The 18,864-nt window shown below is 42.0% G+C and overlaps 1 protein-coding gene across 4 annotated transcripts in view; it reads left to right on the top strand.

The window, feature by feature from the left end:
* The window catches only part of SOAT1 (sterol O-acyltransferase 1), an 86,713-nt gene that overhangs the window by 29,756 nt on the left and 38,093 nt on the right, over window positions 1-18,864 (top strand). For all 4 annotated transcript variants that reach the window (XM_030205349.1, XM_030205351.1, XM_030205348.1 and 1 more), the window contains exons 3-5: window positions 3,795-3,853; window positions 15,552-15,700; window positions 18,388-18,447. In XM_030205349.1, the coding sequence (XP_030061209.1) occupies window positions 3,795-3,853; window positions 15,552-15,700; window positions 18,388-18,447 (268 nt within the window). The remainder of the gene's footprint in view (window positions 1-3,794; window positions 3,854-15,551; window positions 15,701-18,387; window positions 18,448-18,864) is intronic.

Below are 18,864 nucleotides of genomic sequence, written 5' to 3'. Positions count from 1 at the left end.
ATTATACAGATTGCTACATAGAAAATTTATGTTAATGGAATACCTAGTTTAGTCTCATACACAGAACACAAATACTAAATACAGAATATAAGTGATCGCAAACTAGAAATACAAATATGTAGACAGAAATTAAACAGAAACCTCAAGAAGTCAGACTTTGAAAGTAGAACAATACCAGAGAAATAGAAGGAGATGCATTTCCCCCTATACTGTGCAAAATAAAAAGATACCAGATGTCAGAATAGTATTGAGAGCAGGATCAATTGTACCTGACTCCATAGTCAGAGCCCCCCACTCCACCAAGCCTGCCTGAATGCAAATAAGGCACAGCCTGGTACAGAACTTTGGGGTCCCCTCCCAGACTTCTTCCATGGACCTCAGCTATGTCATACTAGCTGTGGCAGTTTGTACATTCCAAAAACTGATATTTCCAATCACTAAATAAGAAATAAAATTAATTTTCTACCTTTTGTTGTTTGGTCACTTAAAATGTTTTTTTTTTTTAATTTTATTTTATTGGTCCCATCTCTGGTTTTTACTTTCCTCTGTCATCTTTTTAACTTTCTTGCCAGGTTCTTCTGTCTGTCATATCTTTTCTGTCCATATCCATTGTCCATTTTCCATCTTGTGTCCCAGTCCCTTTGTTGCCTCAATGTTAAGCCACCTACTTTCTCCTGCCCAACATCACCATTTTGTACCCTGCCCCCCTCCCAACTTGTTCAGCATCACCACCCATGTCCAGCATTTTCTTTCTGTGTCCCTGATCCCTCCCCCACCCAGCTCAGCATTGGTCCTCTGTCTTTTCTCTCTTCTGTCCAGCCTTGTCCCTATGATCCTCCCCCATGCCCACTATTTCCTTTCTGTGCCCCTATACATCCCCATGTACAGCTTCTTTTTCTGTACCCTCCACACCCAAAGTGGCCCAGTATCTTTTCTGTTCTTCCCATGTGGTTTAATATCTCTGTCACTTTTCTCTTCACCCTTCACTCAGCATCTTTCTTCTCTCCATAGGTCCAGCATTTTTCCCCCTTTCTTTCCTCCATTCCCCCACAGTACAGCATCTCTCGCTCTCTCCTCCATACCCATTGCAACATGTGTCCCTACCTATGTGCATCCAGCATCTCCTCTCCCCCCCCCCCCCCCGATAGTTCATCTTCTCCCTGTTTCCATTTCTGCAGTACTTCAGTGGTACATCAAATAAATATGAACTCCCTGCAGGTCTAGATTTTTTGCTGACCACCTCCTTCCCCCCTCCCCTGCAAGTCCAGCACCTCCTCCTCCCCCCGACCACCTCCTTCCACTCCCGCAGGTCCAGCATGTCTCCTTACCTCCTCCTTACTTCCCCTGCATGTCCAGCATCTCTCCTTTCCTCCCCTCCCCTGCAAGTCCAGCATCTCTCCTTACCACCTCATTCCCCTCCCCGTAAGTCCAGCATCTCTCCTGACCTCCTCCCTCCCCCACAAGTCCATCATATCTCCTCCTCCTCCCCCCACGTCTAGCATCTCTCCTTTTCCTCCTCCTTTCCCTGCAAGTCTAGCATCCCTCCTCTTCCTCCTCCTCCTCCTCCTGCAAGTCTAGCATCCCTCCTCTTCTTCCTCCTCCTCCTCCTGCAAGTCTAGCATCCCTCTTCTTCTTCCTCCTCCTCCTCCTGCAAGTCTAGCATCCCTCCTCTTCCTCCTCCTCCTGCAAGTCTAGCATCCCTCCTCTTCCTCCTCCTCCTGCAAGTCTAGCATCCCTCCTCTTCCTCCTCCTCCTGCAAGTCTAGCATCCCTCCTCTTCCTCCTCCTCCTGCAAGCCTAGCATCCCTCCTCTTCCTCCTCCTCCTGCAAGCCTAGCATCCCTCCTCTTCCTCCTCCTGCAAGTCTAGCATCCCTCCTCTTCCTCCTCCTCCTCCTCCTGCAAGTCTAGCATCCCTCCTCCTCCTCCTCCTCCTGCAAATCTAGCATCCCTCCTGGACATGCCCTTTGATACATGATACCGCGGGAACAGTCTCAACTTCCAGTGCTATACAGCTCAACCTCATGGTGAAACCGGTCGTGGCAGGAAATGGATCCTATATGAGGATTTCACCCAGAGCTTCTGCAGACCACTCACAGCAGTGAATCAAGTCTCCATCAGGTGAGGGGAACAAGACAGGATGAAGGCGGTGATTTGTTACAATTCTTTGGGGATGCAAGAAAGTATGGGGTATGGGTGAACCAAATCGACATAATGTATTTTTTTTAAAAAGTTCGATAAAATCCTTCATTAAAGGCTTCTTTCAGAAAGCTGAAGTCAAGGGAGAGAAGCCAATGTCCTATTTTAAATTGGGTAAACTGGTTGAAAGATAAACAATGAACAGGACTGCATCATCAGTTTCTCTAAGGAAGAAAGATGGATCTGTACCAGGGATCAGCATATATTTACTTATTCATTAACCATCTGGAAAAGAAAGTAATGAGTGACATGTTCAAATATGCAGATGACAAAATTATTCAGAGCAGTTTAACATGTGCATACTGAGGAATTAGAGGACCACCTTGCTAGACTGAGAACCTAGGCATCTAAAAAGGCAGATGAAATTTACCGTGGAGATGTGTAACATGATGCAAATATGGAAAAATACTATTAATTCTGGGTGCACAATGGTGGGTTCCACATTGAGTCACCACCTAGGATTTATTGTCGGAGATATGGTTAATAATACAGGTCAGCAAGTTGTTTTTCTGAGAATTTTTTCCTCACCTTTTTGAATGTTGGAAAAAAAATTCATACTGGTTCTGCTCACTGGAAAGAGAGTGTATGAGTGTGCTTGCGTGTACACACATGTGTCTTGGTCTTCCGAATGTTACAAAATATTAAATATGGCCCTCTATTTTAAAAAAAATAAAATAAAAAAAATTGGACAAGCCTGATATAGTTTGTCTCCCCAATCTCTCTCTCTCTCTCTCGCTCACCTTTATCCCCCTCAGTTTCAGTCCTCTCCCATGCAACCAGCTTACTACCTACCTAAATCTTCCAACTGCAGTTTCTCAGCACCCTTCCACCTTCTCCTTTCTGGTTTATTCCTGAATGCTGCCCCCTTGGAACAGCTGTGCTTTCTCAGCTGGTCTGTGACCCCATGGTTCTCCATGAGTCTGAATAATGTGGTGCATGAATTTCCACGCTGGTTTCACAAGACTTTGAAACAGGACATAAGTATGAGACTTCATGCACCATACAGCATAAATTCACTGAGAACCACACAGTACAGACCTGCTGTGGCAGGGAGACAGCATTGAGGGCATGGAAATTTCTAGGCACATGTTGACCTTGGCACTAGGAATTTTGAGGCCTGTCTTGAGGACAGGCATGCTTAAAAACCTTGGAATGATTTGTGCAACTAGGACAAAGAAGAAAAGATAAGCTGCTATCTGATATAGGAAATAAAACATTTGAAGGGGAGGAGTTGTCTGATGGCAAGTTCTCTTACATTGAAGGACACAGCATGATCATGAATGTACCTTAACCCCTAGACAGTGATGTGAGCTGCTAAAACTGCATGATTTCTGTTTATAGCTGAGAGGAGTTAAGGGAATGGAAAATACTTCCACACAAGTTTCACAGCCTGTAACTTTCCAAGAGAATTAGTTAAAACTTCATTTCATTTTTTAACTTTCAAACCCAGTTCAGTATTAAACACTCCAAGCGAGGAACAATATAAAAGGTGGCTGCAGAGTTAACCCCAGGTGGGTGCTAGGGGTAATGCTAAGGCATTACATGACAACCTTTGCTCCTCCCCAGTGTGTAACCTTAACCTGTTCTCTTGCTCTCAGGTTGGGTGAATGTGGAACATGTGATCAGCAGGAAGAAGCAGCTTAAGAAAAAAGCAGAGGTAAAGTTCCTGTGGCATTGTTGACTCTCCATCCTCTTGTCTTCAGTGAGATACAAGAGAGAGGGGAAGATGTGCTGGCTGCATATGATGTACAGACTGCCTCTTCCTCTCCCTTCCTCCCAGTAGCGATGGTGGGGAGAGGAGGTCTTCTGTTTAAGAGAGAACAGTTGATGCTATGGTATGTATAATTTTGAAAATGCAGTCTAGGATCTTTTTCTCTATGGTGATTGCTGCAGAAATGGCAGCAGAGAGCAGAATCCATGCATGTTGTTCTATAGACTTTCACATTTTGATTTCTTTCCTTTAGGAAAGGGGAAATCTTATAAGGGTAAGAGATTAGCACGATGCATACCTAGTAGTTAAATGTTATTTTAAACTGCTCTAACTTTGTCAACAAAGTTCACGAGTAGTGTATCTCACAGGCATTTTGTCAAACTAATCGATTTTGACAGGTGACATGCCCACTTCTGAGTTCTCAGCCAATTAGAAGCAGCGACATGCCCAAACCACGTCCTCCCTGCCCATGCTGCACCCTTTTGATGATGTCACCGGATATGACATCATAGCCCTACCCCTTTTGCATGACCACTTCCCTTGTCCCATCTTATTTCCCTGGCCCTGCCCCCAACCCCGCCACTTTTAGTGTAACAGGAAGTGATATAGCCACACCCCTTTCCCCAGATGGCAGCTACCACTGGGCACACTACATCACTTTGTTTTCACTACTAGTTGCCATCTTGGATGGGGTCATGTGATGGGAAGTGATGTCAACCCCCACACACACCGCCCCCTACATCTGTGGAAGAATGTGTTCAGCTTAACCTTTTTTCTCACAGGAAAGAAAATAGGCATTTTAGCCTTCTGAATTTTCTTTTCAAAAGGATATTTTTCACAACACGAGGCAGGAGACACAAAGCTATTTTAAGATTAACTTTCACAATAAACTATGCTAGGATCCACCTTGGAGGTCAGCGCTCAAGAAAAAGATCTGGGTGTCATTGTAGATAATACGCTGAAATCTTCTGCTAAGTGTGCGGTGGCGGCCAAATGTCAAATAGGATGCTCAAACAGGATGCTAGGAATCATTAGGAAAGGGTTGATGAATAAGACCAAAAATACTATGCCTTTGTATCGCTCCATGGTGTGTCCGCACCTTGAGTTTTGTATTCAGTTCTGGTCGCCGTATCTCAAAAAAGATATAATGGAATTAGAAAAGGTTCAAAGAAGAGTGACCAAAGTGTTAAAGCTGATGGAACTCCTCTCGTATGAGGAAAGGCTAAAGAGGTTAGGGATCTTCAGCTTGGAAAAGAGACAGATGAGGGGAGATATGATTGAGGTCTACCAAATCCTGAGTAGTGTAGAACAAGTAGAAATAAATCAATTTTTTTACTCATTTCAAAAGTATAAAGACTAGGAGGCACTTGAGGAAGTTACATGGAAATACTTTTAAATCAAAGAGGAGGAAATATTTTTTCACTCAAAGAATAGTTAAGCACTGGAACTCTTTCCTGAGGATGTGGTAATATTGGTTAGCATATCTGGGTTTAAAAAAGGTTTGGACAAATTCCTGGAGGAAAAAGTCCATAGACATGGGAAGCAACTGCTTGCCCTGGAATTTGTAGTATGGAATGTTGTCATGATTTGGGTTTCTGCCAGGTGCTTGTGATCTGGTTTGGCCACTGTTTGGAACACAGGATACTTGACTATTTTATTTTTGTTACATTTGTACCCCGTGCTTTCCCGCTCAATGTGGCTTACATGGGGCAATGGAGGGTTAAGTGACTTGCCCAGAGTCACAAGGAGCTGCCTGTGCCTGAAGTGGGAATCGAACTCAGTTCCCCAGGACCAAAGTCCACCACCCTAACCACTAGGCCACTCCTCCGCTCCTAGATGGACCATTGGTCTGACTCAGTATGGCTACTATTATGTTCTTATGTTCTGACCCATCAGGCTTTCAATGCATGCTGGCTTTCACTGTTTGCAACTTTGGCTTCTCTTCTTTAAAGTGGACTCTTCCCTCCCACTCAGCTTTTCAGCAAGTATGCTTTGTCTGTCTGTCTGTCTTTCTGTCTGTGTATGTAGGATCAGAGCCTGGCAATGTGGATCAGTAGCAGATATCCCCCCGTACAACAAACAGGCAGAGAAAAAAAACGCCAGACCCACACATTTTACTCTGTTTGCAAGTTGGCTGTTTTTAAAAAGGTGCTGGTTAACATCACGCTATACCCTGCCCCTCCCTACTTTTACACCTGACAAAGCTAGGGAAGATCATGTAAATGAGAACGTATATTTTATTGACAGAGAAAGTTACAGCTAAGCAAAATTGTTGTTTTTTTTTTTCTTTTTAAATGAATATAGTGGCAGAACAATGATTTATTAAGAAGCATACATTAAAAAAAAATCTAGGTAATGTTATGTGACATGTAGTCCAGGACAATGGTTTATACACGGTGTGTTTTGCTCTTAACTGTCAAAAGAAAAAAAAACCGGCTGTTTCATTCTGCTTTTTGCGAGTTTGGCTATTTTAAAAAAAGCTGGTGGTAAAAGGCCCTGCCCTTCAATGCCAGTAAAAAAGGAAAAAAAAAAAGAATGAAAATAGTGACAGAACAATGCTTTATTTTTCTTTAGCAATATTCCAGCTGCAGGGCTGGTTGCTAAGGGAAAGGGGATGGGATTTGATAGTCTAGCTTTTTGTGGTTACAATCAAAATGGTTACAGGTAATTTTTTCCTCCCCAAGAGCGTTAGGCCATTGTACATAGAGATGCAATATGTGGCTAATCATATGCCGGCCTCCCCCACCCTACAGTGTTAGTGTTGGAACGCGCACCACCCTATGAAGTCACGTAGAAAAAAATCCTAAACAGAATTTACTTCAATCCGGAGGCAGTTGGAGTTTACATTTTTGCTATGGCTACTGACGAATTTGATGCATGCTTGCGCCATCCTATCTTGTGCATCATAGCAGGGGCCATCCAACAGTGGTAAAAGTTTATTTGTTAAAAAATTGTTAGAACATGCCAATCTTACGTTCAGTGTGAAATCCAATCAAATTGTATGGTTTTACACCTGCTGGCAACGTATGTATGAAGAACTGGTACCCCGTTTAATATATTTTATGCACTTTATTTTATATATTTATGCCTGACCAGTTTCCATCTCATAAAGTAAATCTAGTTATTGTTGATGATTTTATGGAGTCCACTTGTAATAAGATTGAAAAAGCCTTTACCAAATATATAAACATAGAATGAATTTTGGCACATTGTTGGATCACATCAAACAGTATTTTGATCATTATAGGTACATAAGTATTTCCATACTTGGACAGACCAAAGGTCCATCAAGCCCAGCATCCTGTTTCCAACAGTGGCCAATTCAGGTCACAAATAACTGGCAAGATCCCAAAAAAGTTCAATACATTTTATGCTGCTTATCCCAGAAATAGCAGTGGATTTTCCCTAAGTCAATTTAATAATGGTCTGTGGACTTTTCTTTTAGGAAGCCGTCCAGACCTTTTTTAAACCCCACTAAACTAACCACCTTCACCATATTCTCTGGCAACGAATTCCAGAGTTTAATTACACGTTGAGTGAAGAAAATTTTTCTCTGATTTGTATTAAATTTACTACTTTGTAGCTTCATCGAATGCCCCCAGTCCTAGTATTTTTGGAAAGAGTAAACAAATGATTCACGTCTACCTGTTCCACTCCACTCATTATTCCGTTCCACTCCACTCGTTATTTTATAGACCTCTATCATATCGCCCCTCAGCCGTTTTTTTTCCAAGCTGAAGAGCCCGAGACGTTTCAGCCTTTCCTCATAGGGAAGTCGTCCCATCCCCTTAATCATTTTCGTCGCCCTTCTCTGTACCTTTTCTAATTCCACTATGTCTTTTTTGAGATGCGGGGACCAGAATTGAACACAGTATTAAAGGTGCGGTCGCACCATGAACTGATACAAAGGCATTATAACGTCCTCACTTTTGTTTTTCATTCCTTTCCTAATAATACCTAACATTCTATTTGCTTTCTTAGCCACCGCATCACACTGAGCAGAGGGTTTCAACGTATCATCAACAACGACGCCGAGATCCCTTTCTTGGTCGGTGACTCCTAACGTGGAACCTTGCTTTACGTAGCTATAGTTTGGGTTCCTCTTTCCCACATGCATAACTTTGCACTTGCTCACATTAAACGTCATCCACCATTTAGACTCCCAGTTTTGTAAGGTCCTTTTGTAATTTTTCGCAATCCTCTCGCGGTTTAATAACTTTGTGTCATCAGCAAATTTAATTACCTCACTAGTTACTCCCATCTCTAGATTATTTATAAATATGTTAAAAAGCAGCGGTCCCAGCACAGACCCCTGGGGAACCCCACTCTCTATCCTGCTCGATTGAGAATACTGACCATTTAACCCTACTCTCTTTCCTTTAACTAGTTTTTAATCCACAATAGGACACTACCTCCTATCCCATGACTCTCCAATTTCTTCTGGAGTCTTTCATGTGATACTTTGTCAAATGCCTTTTGAAAATCCAGGTACACAATATCAGCCGGCTCATTTTTATCCACGTTTGTTCACCCCTTCAAAGAAATGTAGTAGGTTGAGGCAAGATTTCACTGCACTAAATCCATGTTGTCTTTGTCTCATTAATCCATGCTTTTGAACATTCTCTGTAATTTTGTTCTTTATAATAGTCTCTACCATTTTGCCCGGCACCGACATCAGGTTCACCGATCTATAATTTCCCGGATCCCCTCTGGAACCTTTTTAAATATCGGCGTTACATGGGCTACCCTCCAATCTTCCGGTACTACACTCAATTTTAAAGATAAATTACATATTACTAACAATAGTTCTGAAAGTTCATTTTTCAATTCTGTCAGTACTCTGGGATGAATACCATCCGGCCCAGGAGATTTCCTGCTCTTCAATTTGTCAAATTCCCCCATTACATCCTCTAGGTTTATAGAGAATTACATCCGCTCTCCCTGTTTTTCTCTCCATGGTCATATAAACCTATTTACATGAGCTTAGTTTGGTCATTTCATTGGGGGGGGGGGGGGCTTGGCTTATTAGCATATTCATTTACATACATATTCATTATGGTTCTTCAAAACACACATGCACACCAGATTAAAACACTGAATATGAAGCCAGTATATCAAAGCAATGAAAGTTTTTTTTTTTTTTTTTTTTTTTTGGGGGGGGGGGGGTTAACTGAAACGAGCCAGCACCAAGGGAAATTTCTCTCATTATGCCCTTCACATTTACACAAATTAGCAAGGGGAGAGTGCATGTTCCCTAGGCCTGACACAGCACCGTCTCTGTTCACTTTCTTCAAATCCCAGCTCTTTCTCCTTCCTTATAAGCAACTCTCCATACCATGCCCCCCCCCAAAAAAAAAAAAAAAAAACAAACCACCAATATACCTGCTACTGGGAAACTGGAACAGTCTGGACTGTTTCACATTCCTACACAGACACTACATGCTAGCAGAATCCTTCACCTAAGTTGCGCATGCAGAACATGGACAGACCCTCACATGATACAAAATAGGGAAAAGAGGGAGAGTAGTTGAAGGATCTTCCAACATAGGACATTATCATGCAGGTAATTGCCAATAAAGCATCTTGAACAATTAAATGCTGTTAGTGCCCTATGTTGGAAGACCCTCTTTTCCCTTCTAGACTATTCACAGTGGTCAACTGTTCCTCCGCCTCAGTTGTTTTTATCACTATACAAAACAGGGAACCACAGAAAAACTGAAATAGTGATTTCACTCAAGAAAGCCAGACTCTGTAAGCAGTGCAAACATTGGTAAAAGAGAAACAGAAATGTATTTTCTCCTGCACTCTGCAAAATACAAAAATAGAAAAGATGTACATTTTACAAAGTAGGCACATCTCAGTCCTTGAAAAGTATTAAATAAAAATGTTTTGGTTTTTTTTGCCTTTGTTGACTGAGCACTTTATTGATCTAATTGGACTGGTCCCAGTCTCTTTCCCACTTTCCACGTGTGTCTTCTCTAAATTCTTTTCCACGTTGGCGTTTCCATTTCTTCTCTTCTCTTCTTCCTTTCCCTCTACATCTGTCTGGTAGTGATCTTTCATTTCATGTCTCCCCCCCTTTATTTGTGTTTATCCCCCTTTTTCTCACCTTATTCTCTTTCATTTCTCATCTACCTACTAGCTTTTACTATTGCTCCCTTTGTTTCTTAGTTATCCAGTCTCCTAAACCCCCATCTTTCACCCACTTCCTTAGCCCCCATTCCCATCGTCGTAGCCCGCATCTACCCTCCACTGGATCTCATCACCCTATCAGACCCACTCGATCTGTCTCTCTCATTCCCTTGCTTCCAAAGCCATTCTTGTATCTCTTACGCTATACCCCATGCCCTTCCTTCCTCTCCCCCTTCTTGCAAGGTTCAGTGTCTCTTCTCCTCCCTCCCTATAAGGTCCGGTTTCTTTTTCCCTCCCTCTCCCCCTCCACAAAGAGTGTATTGCAAGCCCTGGCATATTTATTCATTGTTATATGCTCCATTGTAGTCTGTCCCTAGACATCTACATACTAGCGTTTTGCTACGGCCTTTGAGGGATGCGTGGATCAGGCTAGTGAGCCTGTTGGGTGGGGAGACAGTGGCCTCTGACCAGCTCCCGATTGGAGGTAACCTCCATTTGGAGGTAACATACAGTTTTCACTGGGAACAGAGAATCCTAGTGTTTATTGCTGGCATTGGAACAGGCGTTGGATGCTGAATGGAATCTATATCCTTGGGACTATTTTCGATTGCACCATCTATCTGGTATTGGAGACCTTTTTGCTTATAAACAATGTGGAAACAAACCAAGCAGATGAATGGAAAGTACAAACAGATCTTTATTGGTGAAAGCACAAACCACAATGATGTCCAACATAGGTTGTGTTTAACTTGCATAGGGGCTGCATCTGGGGCAAAAGAAACCTTACATGGGGACCGCATGATCTACAGCAGCAGGATAGGAATTTTTGCTAGATATATTCTGGGTTTTTTGTTTTGCTTCGGTTCCTTTTCCAAAAGGTTTCTGTTGCCCCTGACACGGCCTCTATTTAGGCGAAACACGGCCTGTATTGGGCATCATTGTGGTTTGGTTTGTGCTTTTACCAATTAAGATCTGTTTGTACTTTCCTTTGATCTGCTTGGTTTGTTTCCACGTTGGGAGTTTGGAGATCATTTGCCCTGTTGTTTCTTCTGCTTATAAACAATTACAACTACTGAAAATCTCTAAATATTGAGAGCTTACAATTTCATTTGGGTGCCATTTGCATCAATTTTTTGAACAATTTCTGGAGGATAGGCTTTCTGTGACTGCATTCCATTGGGAACTCTATAAATTGTGGCTCATGACTATACTGCACTGCGGGCTCATTGGTGTGCTGATTTGGATATGCCTATAGCAGCTTTAGAGTTGCATTGTTTGCTTAAGAGAATTTCAGAAATTTCAGTTGATGCAGAACTTCAGGAATATCAATACCGTATTTTTCCCAGGATCGGGCTTATAAATCAGGACTGACTAATGCATCCATAGTCTTAAATGTTCTTAGGGAACTGATTGTTTCTTTAATGCTTTTTGTTTCTGATTCATAGTGAAGACCTTTTGGTGTGCCCTGGCATGTTGTTTGGAGGGTTTGTTGGCTAATCTTGCCAGTGGGATTTCTTTTGAACAGATATGAAGTGTTCTGGCAGTCCTCTCGGGGACATCGTATGTTGGTGTGTAAGGCCGGTGTATTGGCGAAGAAGGTGATTCTTAATGTTTGGACTACCTAAGAAGCACTTTCTTTTTGGGCCTGCCGTAATCGCCCCAGTGCGCTGATGATGTTGGAACAAAGGCATGTTAGATTTACTGTACATCATAAAAAGTTATTCATGTCTGTTTGGGAGGTATACATTCAATCATTGCCACAAAGAGCACATAGCCTCATTTTGAATTCTTTTTCGTAATTCTGGTTGGGGGGGGGGGGTTCCCGGCCATCAACCCCAGTGTGTGTTTTTTTTTCTTTTTTATATATTGGTTTAGTTTTCTTTGTATGTTAATTTTTGTGTGTGTGTTACTTGGTTTCTGGTTGTATTTAGAGCTGTCTGCCAGGTTCTCTTGTGGTGATAGAGGGTGAGTGGGTAAGAGTTGGGAGGATCTTTTAATGATTCCAGGGTCCCTTGTGTTTACATGTTGACATTGTCCTCACCCATTTTTCATTTTTTGATCCTACTTTGTTTCACACCACAGAGAGATGGGTAGTTGGCCAAGGTGACAGGGGAATATAAGAACACAGCTCCACATGTCCTTCATTTATACTTTGTGGTCCATCCTTTTGGATAGTTTTCTACTGTGTTCATGATGCCTTATTCTGATTAACAGCTCATGCACCTATTCTAGCATCTTTCAGGTTTTGGGGTTTGGAGAACAGGATTTTGTTCTTTAAAATACACTTGGACTGTTGTAATGTCTTCTGGTTGTATACTTTGTTTATTGTGCATTGCGACCTTATGACTTCCAAGTTAATAAATAGGTTTAAACATAAAAAGAGAGAAAACAGAGAGTAGGGTTAAATCAGTATTTTCAATGGAGAAGGGTAGATAGAGGGATTCCCCAGGGTATGTGCGGGGAATGCTGCTTTAAATGATCTAGAGATGGGAATACATGGTGAGGTGATTAAATTTGCTGAAAACACAAAGTTATTAAATCACAAGAGGATTGTGAAAACGTGCAAGTGGACCTTGGGAGACTGGGCATCCAAATGGCAGATGACTTTAAATGTGAGCAAGTGCAAAGTGATGCACGTGGGAAAGAGGAACCCATAGCTACATGATGCAAGGTTCCACACTAGGAGTCACCGCCCAGGAGAAAGGTCTAGATGTTATCATTGATGATATGTTGAATTCTTCTGCTCAGTGTGCAGTGGCAGTTAAGAACGCAAATAGAATGTTAGGAATTGTTAGGAAAGGAATGGAAAACTGAGAATTATTTATAATGCCTTTGTATTGCTCCATGGTGCCACTGTACCTCAAATAGTCTGTGCATTTCAAAAAAGATATGATGGAATTAGAAAAGGTACAGAGAAGGTTGACAAAAATGATAGAGGGGATTCAAGTCAATTCAATTTAGGTCTTATGCTAATACTTCTTATTTAAGGTTCAGTGTGGTTTACAGTATTGGTAGGCCATTGGATACATTCTTATTGGCTAGCAATAGTGTTATAAAGCAATATATAGTATGGTTATAGTCTGTGTTAAATGTTCCACAAAGTTCATTAGGGAGATCGATGATTGGTGCATATTAAATTGCAGTCATTTGGAAGAAGAAGGTTTTTAGCTCTTTCTGGAAGCATAGGTAATTTTTTTCTTCTCTGATAATCAGAGGGAGTGAGTTCCATAATGAGATTCCTGCCAATGAGAAGAGGATGGGATGACTTCCCTATGAGAAAAGGCTAAAGAAGCTAGGGCTCTTCAGCTTGGGGAAGAGATGGCTGAGGGGAGATATGATAGAGGTCTATAAAATACTGAGTGGAGTGGAATGGGTAGATGTGAATTGCTTGTTTAGTCTCCAGAAATTCAAGGACTAGGGGTCACGCAATGAAGCAACTAAGTAGTAAATGTACAACAAATCGGAGCAAATATTTCTTCATTCAGCGTGTGATTAAACTCTGGAATTCAGTGCTACAGAATGTGGTAAAAGCAGTTTAACATGGTTTTAAAAAGGTTTGGATAATTTCCTAAAAGAAAAGTCCATAAGCCATTTTTAAGATGGACGTGGAAAAATCCACTGCTTATTCCTGGGATTAGCATTCTTAAAATTTGTTTTACTCTTTTGGGATCTTGCTAGGTACTTGTGACTTTGATTGGCCACCTTTGGAAAAGGATACTTGTCTTGATGGACTTTTGGTCTGTCTCAGTTTGGTAATGTTTATGTACTTACTAGTAATGAAGGCCCGTTTCAGGGACAAATGAAACGGGCGCTAGCAAGGTCCTCCGGTCCCCCCCCCCCCCCAACATAGGACCCGCCCATCCCCGGTACGTGGACGTTGGCCCCCCCCCCCCCCTGCAAAATCGGCAACCCCCCTCTACTACCCTCCCCTCCTATTACCGGAGTCCCAGACGTAGAAGTGAAAGGCAAGGTAGTTCGGAGATTCTGGTGCCTTAATCCGTTGTGTTCGCTATGAGCTCTGTGCCCTGATTGGCTGGTCCCGCCCTTGAGGGCGGGAGCAGCCAATCAGGACACAGAGCTCATAGCGAACAGAACGGAAGGCAGCAGAATGTCCGAAGTACGTTGCCCTTCAGTTCTGCGGCTGAGACTGCATTAAAAGGAGGGGAGGGTAGTAGAGGGGGGTTGGCGATTTTGGAGGGGGGGCCGACGTGCACGTACTGGGGATGGGCGGAGCGTATGTCGGAGGGCGCAGCCAATCAGGGCACAGAGCTCATAGCGAACAGAACGGAAGGCAGCAGAATGTCCGAAGTACGTTGCCCTTCAGTTCTGCGGCTGGGACTGCAGTAAGAGGAGGGGAGGGTAGTAGAGGGGGGTTGGCGATTTTGGAGGGGGGGCCGACGTGCACGTACTGGGGATGGGCGGAGCGTATGTCGGGGAGCGGAGGGGCGTTGGGCGGGTGGAGGCATGGGAGTGGTTTGGCATTTTTGGAGGGGGGGTGATGTGCATGGGCATGTGTGAGGGGGTGGTGGATTTTGGGGGGGGGGGGGCGACGCGTGCCTCATTTAAACACAGATGAAGGAATGGGCTTCAGTAGCTTAGTGTAATTGTGTTCATTATGTCCCGCCCCCGACGTCATAACGTTTTGACATGAGGGCGGGGCACAGTTAGATGATTTGTAAAAGTGGTTACAGAGCTTCGAACTTACGAACTCTGAAGCCACAAAGTTTAGAACGTTGAGGTTGCTTTTTATGTGCAGATGGGGCGTGGCTGAGGGCGGTCTATGAGTGAGGGTGAGAGTGAGTTATCCACATAGCCTAGCCTACACAGTGTACAGGAGTTCAGTACTTCACTGCCACGGAGTGAGCTTCAGAACGTTTGAGGGGGGATTTTATTTATATAGATGTTCCCTTTGAGAACTGAGTCTGGGAAAAATATATGCACAAATCTACCGCTACTGTTTTGAGGGTATTTTCCCCTGTGAAACTAACATGCATGTTTTGGATAGTACATAAATCTGCTTCCTGTTCCAACCTCACCTTGAGAAACTCCTCCCTTATGTGTGGTTAAACTTCTGCACGTAGTGGAAGTACACTGGTAGGTTTACGTACAGATGGGGTGGCAATTGTCAAAAGCCGCATTTCCACACAGAAAACTGTTTTATTTTTTTCCCCATGGAAATGGCTTTGAAAATTGCCCTTGAAGAACCAGATAATCATGATTTAACAGTAAAATGTATAACTGTCACAAAGTGAATATTTTACCATGCCATCTTTGTGTGTGAAATAGTGCATAGAGAATGGCAGCTGTTTGTTAAACTGCCTTTGTAGCCAAGAGAGATTATTGTATGCTGCAGAAGAAGGAAGTAAATAGTCTAGACATGTTGCAGGGGCGAATGAAGGAGGTAATAGGCCTTCTTGTGAGCTTTGTCTTTAATCATTGAAGGCTTGAAAAACAAAAATGTCAAAAAGCAAAAGTGAACTGGTGCAAGAAACTGTGTGTTTTCTCTTGACAGCAACTGAAGTTACATTTGATGAAAGAGGTGGATGGTCACTTCAGTGACTTTGTGGAGAACTTAATTGAGGAGTCAACATTGCTGGAATCTGCCTCATCAATACCCACCTTTCCTGCTGCATGTACTGAAAAAGATGGTCGCAAAGGCAGGTAAGGAAATGTTCACATCCTCACTTCCCCTCTCTGTAGTCATATTCTTTCTCCCTAGTGTGTTTGAATGACAATATAGTAGTGCTGAGGACACTGCAAATTGCATGTGCTTAATGGAAGTCCAGAGTATGTGGTGACTCTGTTATATTTTGGGGCATGCAGTCAGCTCACGAGTGGTGGCAGCTGTAAGTTTGTGTTGCCAGGAAGTGAATGCTTATGTTTAACATGATTTTTAATCTCCCAGATGGATTATCCAAAATGCAATTTACTATTTTAGGTAAGATAGTAATTAACACACGACTTAACAACCTTCCGAAAATTACTGAAGACTTACTTATTCATAAAGACCTACAAAAAGGATCCCCCATAACGATCTGACTCCTAAATTACTCCAAATACAACTATTATGGAACTCTTCTAATTTGTTTATTTTAATTACATCCTCATTACTGAATATTATATCTCATCCTGATATCATTATGTTATGTTTTATCTATTTATCCACTTCCAATCCTACATGATATTCTTATGCACCTTTATTTGTAACAATTCTGAAATTATTATTCTGTTAATATGATTACCATGATATTCTTATGCACCTTATCTGTATCTATATTCTGAAACTCTTATTCCATTAATGTGAGTGTCGTTGTAACATTTTGTAAGCCACATTGAGCCTGCAAATGGGTGGGAAAATGTGGGATACAAATGCAGCAAATAAATAAAATGTGTGAAATGTTATTATTTCTCTTTGTATAGGTTCTTGACATTGTATTATCTGCTGCGTGATTTGTAGACTGTTTTATTGCATACCACTTTTTAACTTGATCCAGCTATCTTATATGTGGACATTTAAAATTTACATGCATCTGCTATCATATGACAACTTCCACCAGCATTCCAATAATTAATAAGGGGACAATTGAAGGAGACAGGCAAAACAAATAAGAAGTTCTGGGAGTTTAGTTTACTTAAGACAATGGTGACAATCAAGGAGGATATAATAGGGAGCACAAGAGTTTGCTTTAAAAGCAGTCTGAGAGCCAGGCTACTCCTCTACAGTATTAGGCTTGTAGCCTTGGAAGAAGGAGGGTGGTGGAAGGGAAAGAAGAGAAGAGAGGAGGAAGAAACATACCCAGATTCAGTTATAGAATTCTAGTGTAACCTGATATTAGTACTCCTTACGTTTACATGTCCGAAGTTACATGAGCTATAGACACGGCATAACTACGAGCACCTAAATGTGGCAAGGGAGCACTTAACTTACAGTATTCTGTAAGTTTATGTGTGTAAGTGGCAGTATTGCCCATGTTTCCCTTGCATTTACGCACTGTGCTACTTAATGCCTGCCCTTGCAGAATAGCACTTAATTGCTTTGCTTCCACTTACCAGTGTAAGTGAAAACTTGCCTGCAAAAGTGTAGGTATTCTGTACATTAATGTGTAAATGTGGGCACCCAGTTATAGCATTGCCCTTACAGGGGCCAATTCTCTAACTAGGCAGCTCCAGTTAGCTGCTCAGAGGGTGTGCAGTAGGAGCCTATTCTGTAATGGAACCTAGGCACCTAGATTCCATTGTAAAATACTTGCAGTACCGGTTATCAATGTGCCTTACCTTTAGGCACTCAGTTAACACCAGCCATCAAGCTGCGTAGGTATGTGTGTCACACCTGGAACTTACAATAAGTTCAGTGGTTGTTTGCAGAATAGCATCATACAAGGTTACACACAGGTTATAGAATTGATAGGAGTAACTTGGGCCCTAAATGACAGCAAATTAGAAATGCAGATGTGCAGACAAAGACTGAAATGCAAAGGCCAAGAAGCCAGATCCCGGAGAAATAGAAGCACAAATGTTTCTTATGTTGAGCAAAATATAAAGATAGTAGAGATGCACCTTTCCAAATGCTGACAAAAAAATAAGGCTTCTGCAAGAAAAGTTTTTATATCATTCTTGCAGAAAAAGCAAAATATGTGATACCCTGCCAACAGACAACAAGAGACAATATATAACATCTCTAGAATGCTGAAATTGCTGTTTTTGTACTTTTTATTTTATTTAACGACTTTGAGTCCAATGCAGTAGAGCTTAGCATGCATCGTAAGGGCCTTTTATGTGTGCTAAAAATGGCATATTGTGCAATAAAGTCTTATGTACATTAAAAGATCCAACAGTTTTTGTGGATATAAATAAAGTAACGTCAATCTATCTAATGTATCTATCACCTGTTGTGGACCACGTTACACTTTTATTATGCTAACCAGCTGAAGTGAGTGGGCTATTTAGTAAGAGACATTTTATCTTTTCCCCCTCCTCCCAAATTCCAACAACACTATCAAAGCCCTCTCATATACTAGTTCAAGCCTCCACCCTGCAGTATCAAATCTCTAGACTTCTTTCCCACTTCACCATTGTACAGAATCCAAGCTTTTCCTCTTGGCACTAACTAATCAAAATGTAAGTTTATTCTCTGTACAATTCTGGATAGTCTTCCACTTTAACTGATAGGAGGGGCACGAACAGGAAGTCAGACCATGCATGTTTGTCTGCAGCCCCTGTGCCTGCAAGGCTCTCTATTTCCCGTTACAAACCCCACAGGCATCTTTCATGTAGGAACTTTGATGTGTGTCATTTTTTAAAATTCAGTATCAGTTCAGATCTCTCTTCTTTTTTTTTTCTCTCCACAGAGGAGTGAAGTCGTCTTCAGAACATGGAAAGATATTTATATCTAGACGCTCCCTCCTTGAGTGAGTACATACCCTACAGTACATGGCAAGGAGAGCACTGCTTCTCCCTTTTGCTTCTTCTGTATATATGTTACCAGATTACGTTTTTTTTCCTTTGAAGCCCTAATACCAAACAGGGCTCTTCCATCTTCCTCTTCCATCAACTACTACTACTACTAATCATTCTATAGCCTGCTAGATGTACGTAGCATTGTACATGTTATATGCAGGTTCTTTCTCTGTCCCTAGAGGGCTCACAGGTAAGTTTTTTTTTTTTTTGTTTGTTTGTTTGTTTTTTGTACCCGGGTTAAGTGACTTGCCCAAGGTCACCAGGAGCTGCAGTGGGAATCGAACCCAGATCACCAGGATCAAAGCCTGCTGCACTAACCATTAGGCTATTCTTCTGGTTCCTCTTACAGTTTGACCAGCACTTTCTAA

This window comes from Microcaecilia unicolor, chromosome 6 (assembly GCF_901765095.1).
Source record: "Microcaecilia unicolor chromosome 6, aMicUni1.1, whole genome shotgun sequence".
In the NCBI taxonomy this organism is placed as follows: domain Eukaryota; kingdom Metazoa; phylum Chordata; class Amphibia; order Gymnophiona; family Siphonopidae; genus Microcaecilia; species Microcaecilia unicolor.
Note: the sequence above shows the minus strand (reverse complement) of the source record. Positions and strands in the feature narration are given on the sequence as shown.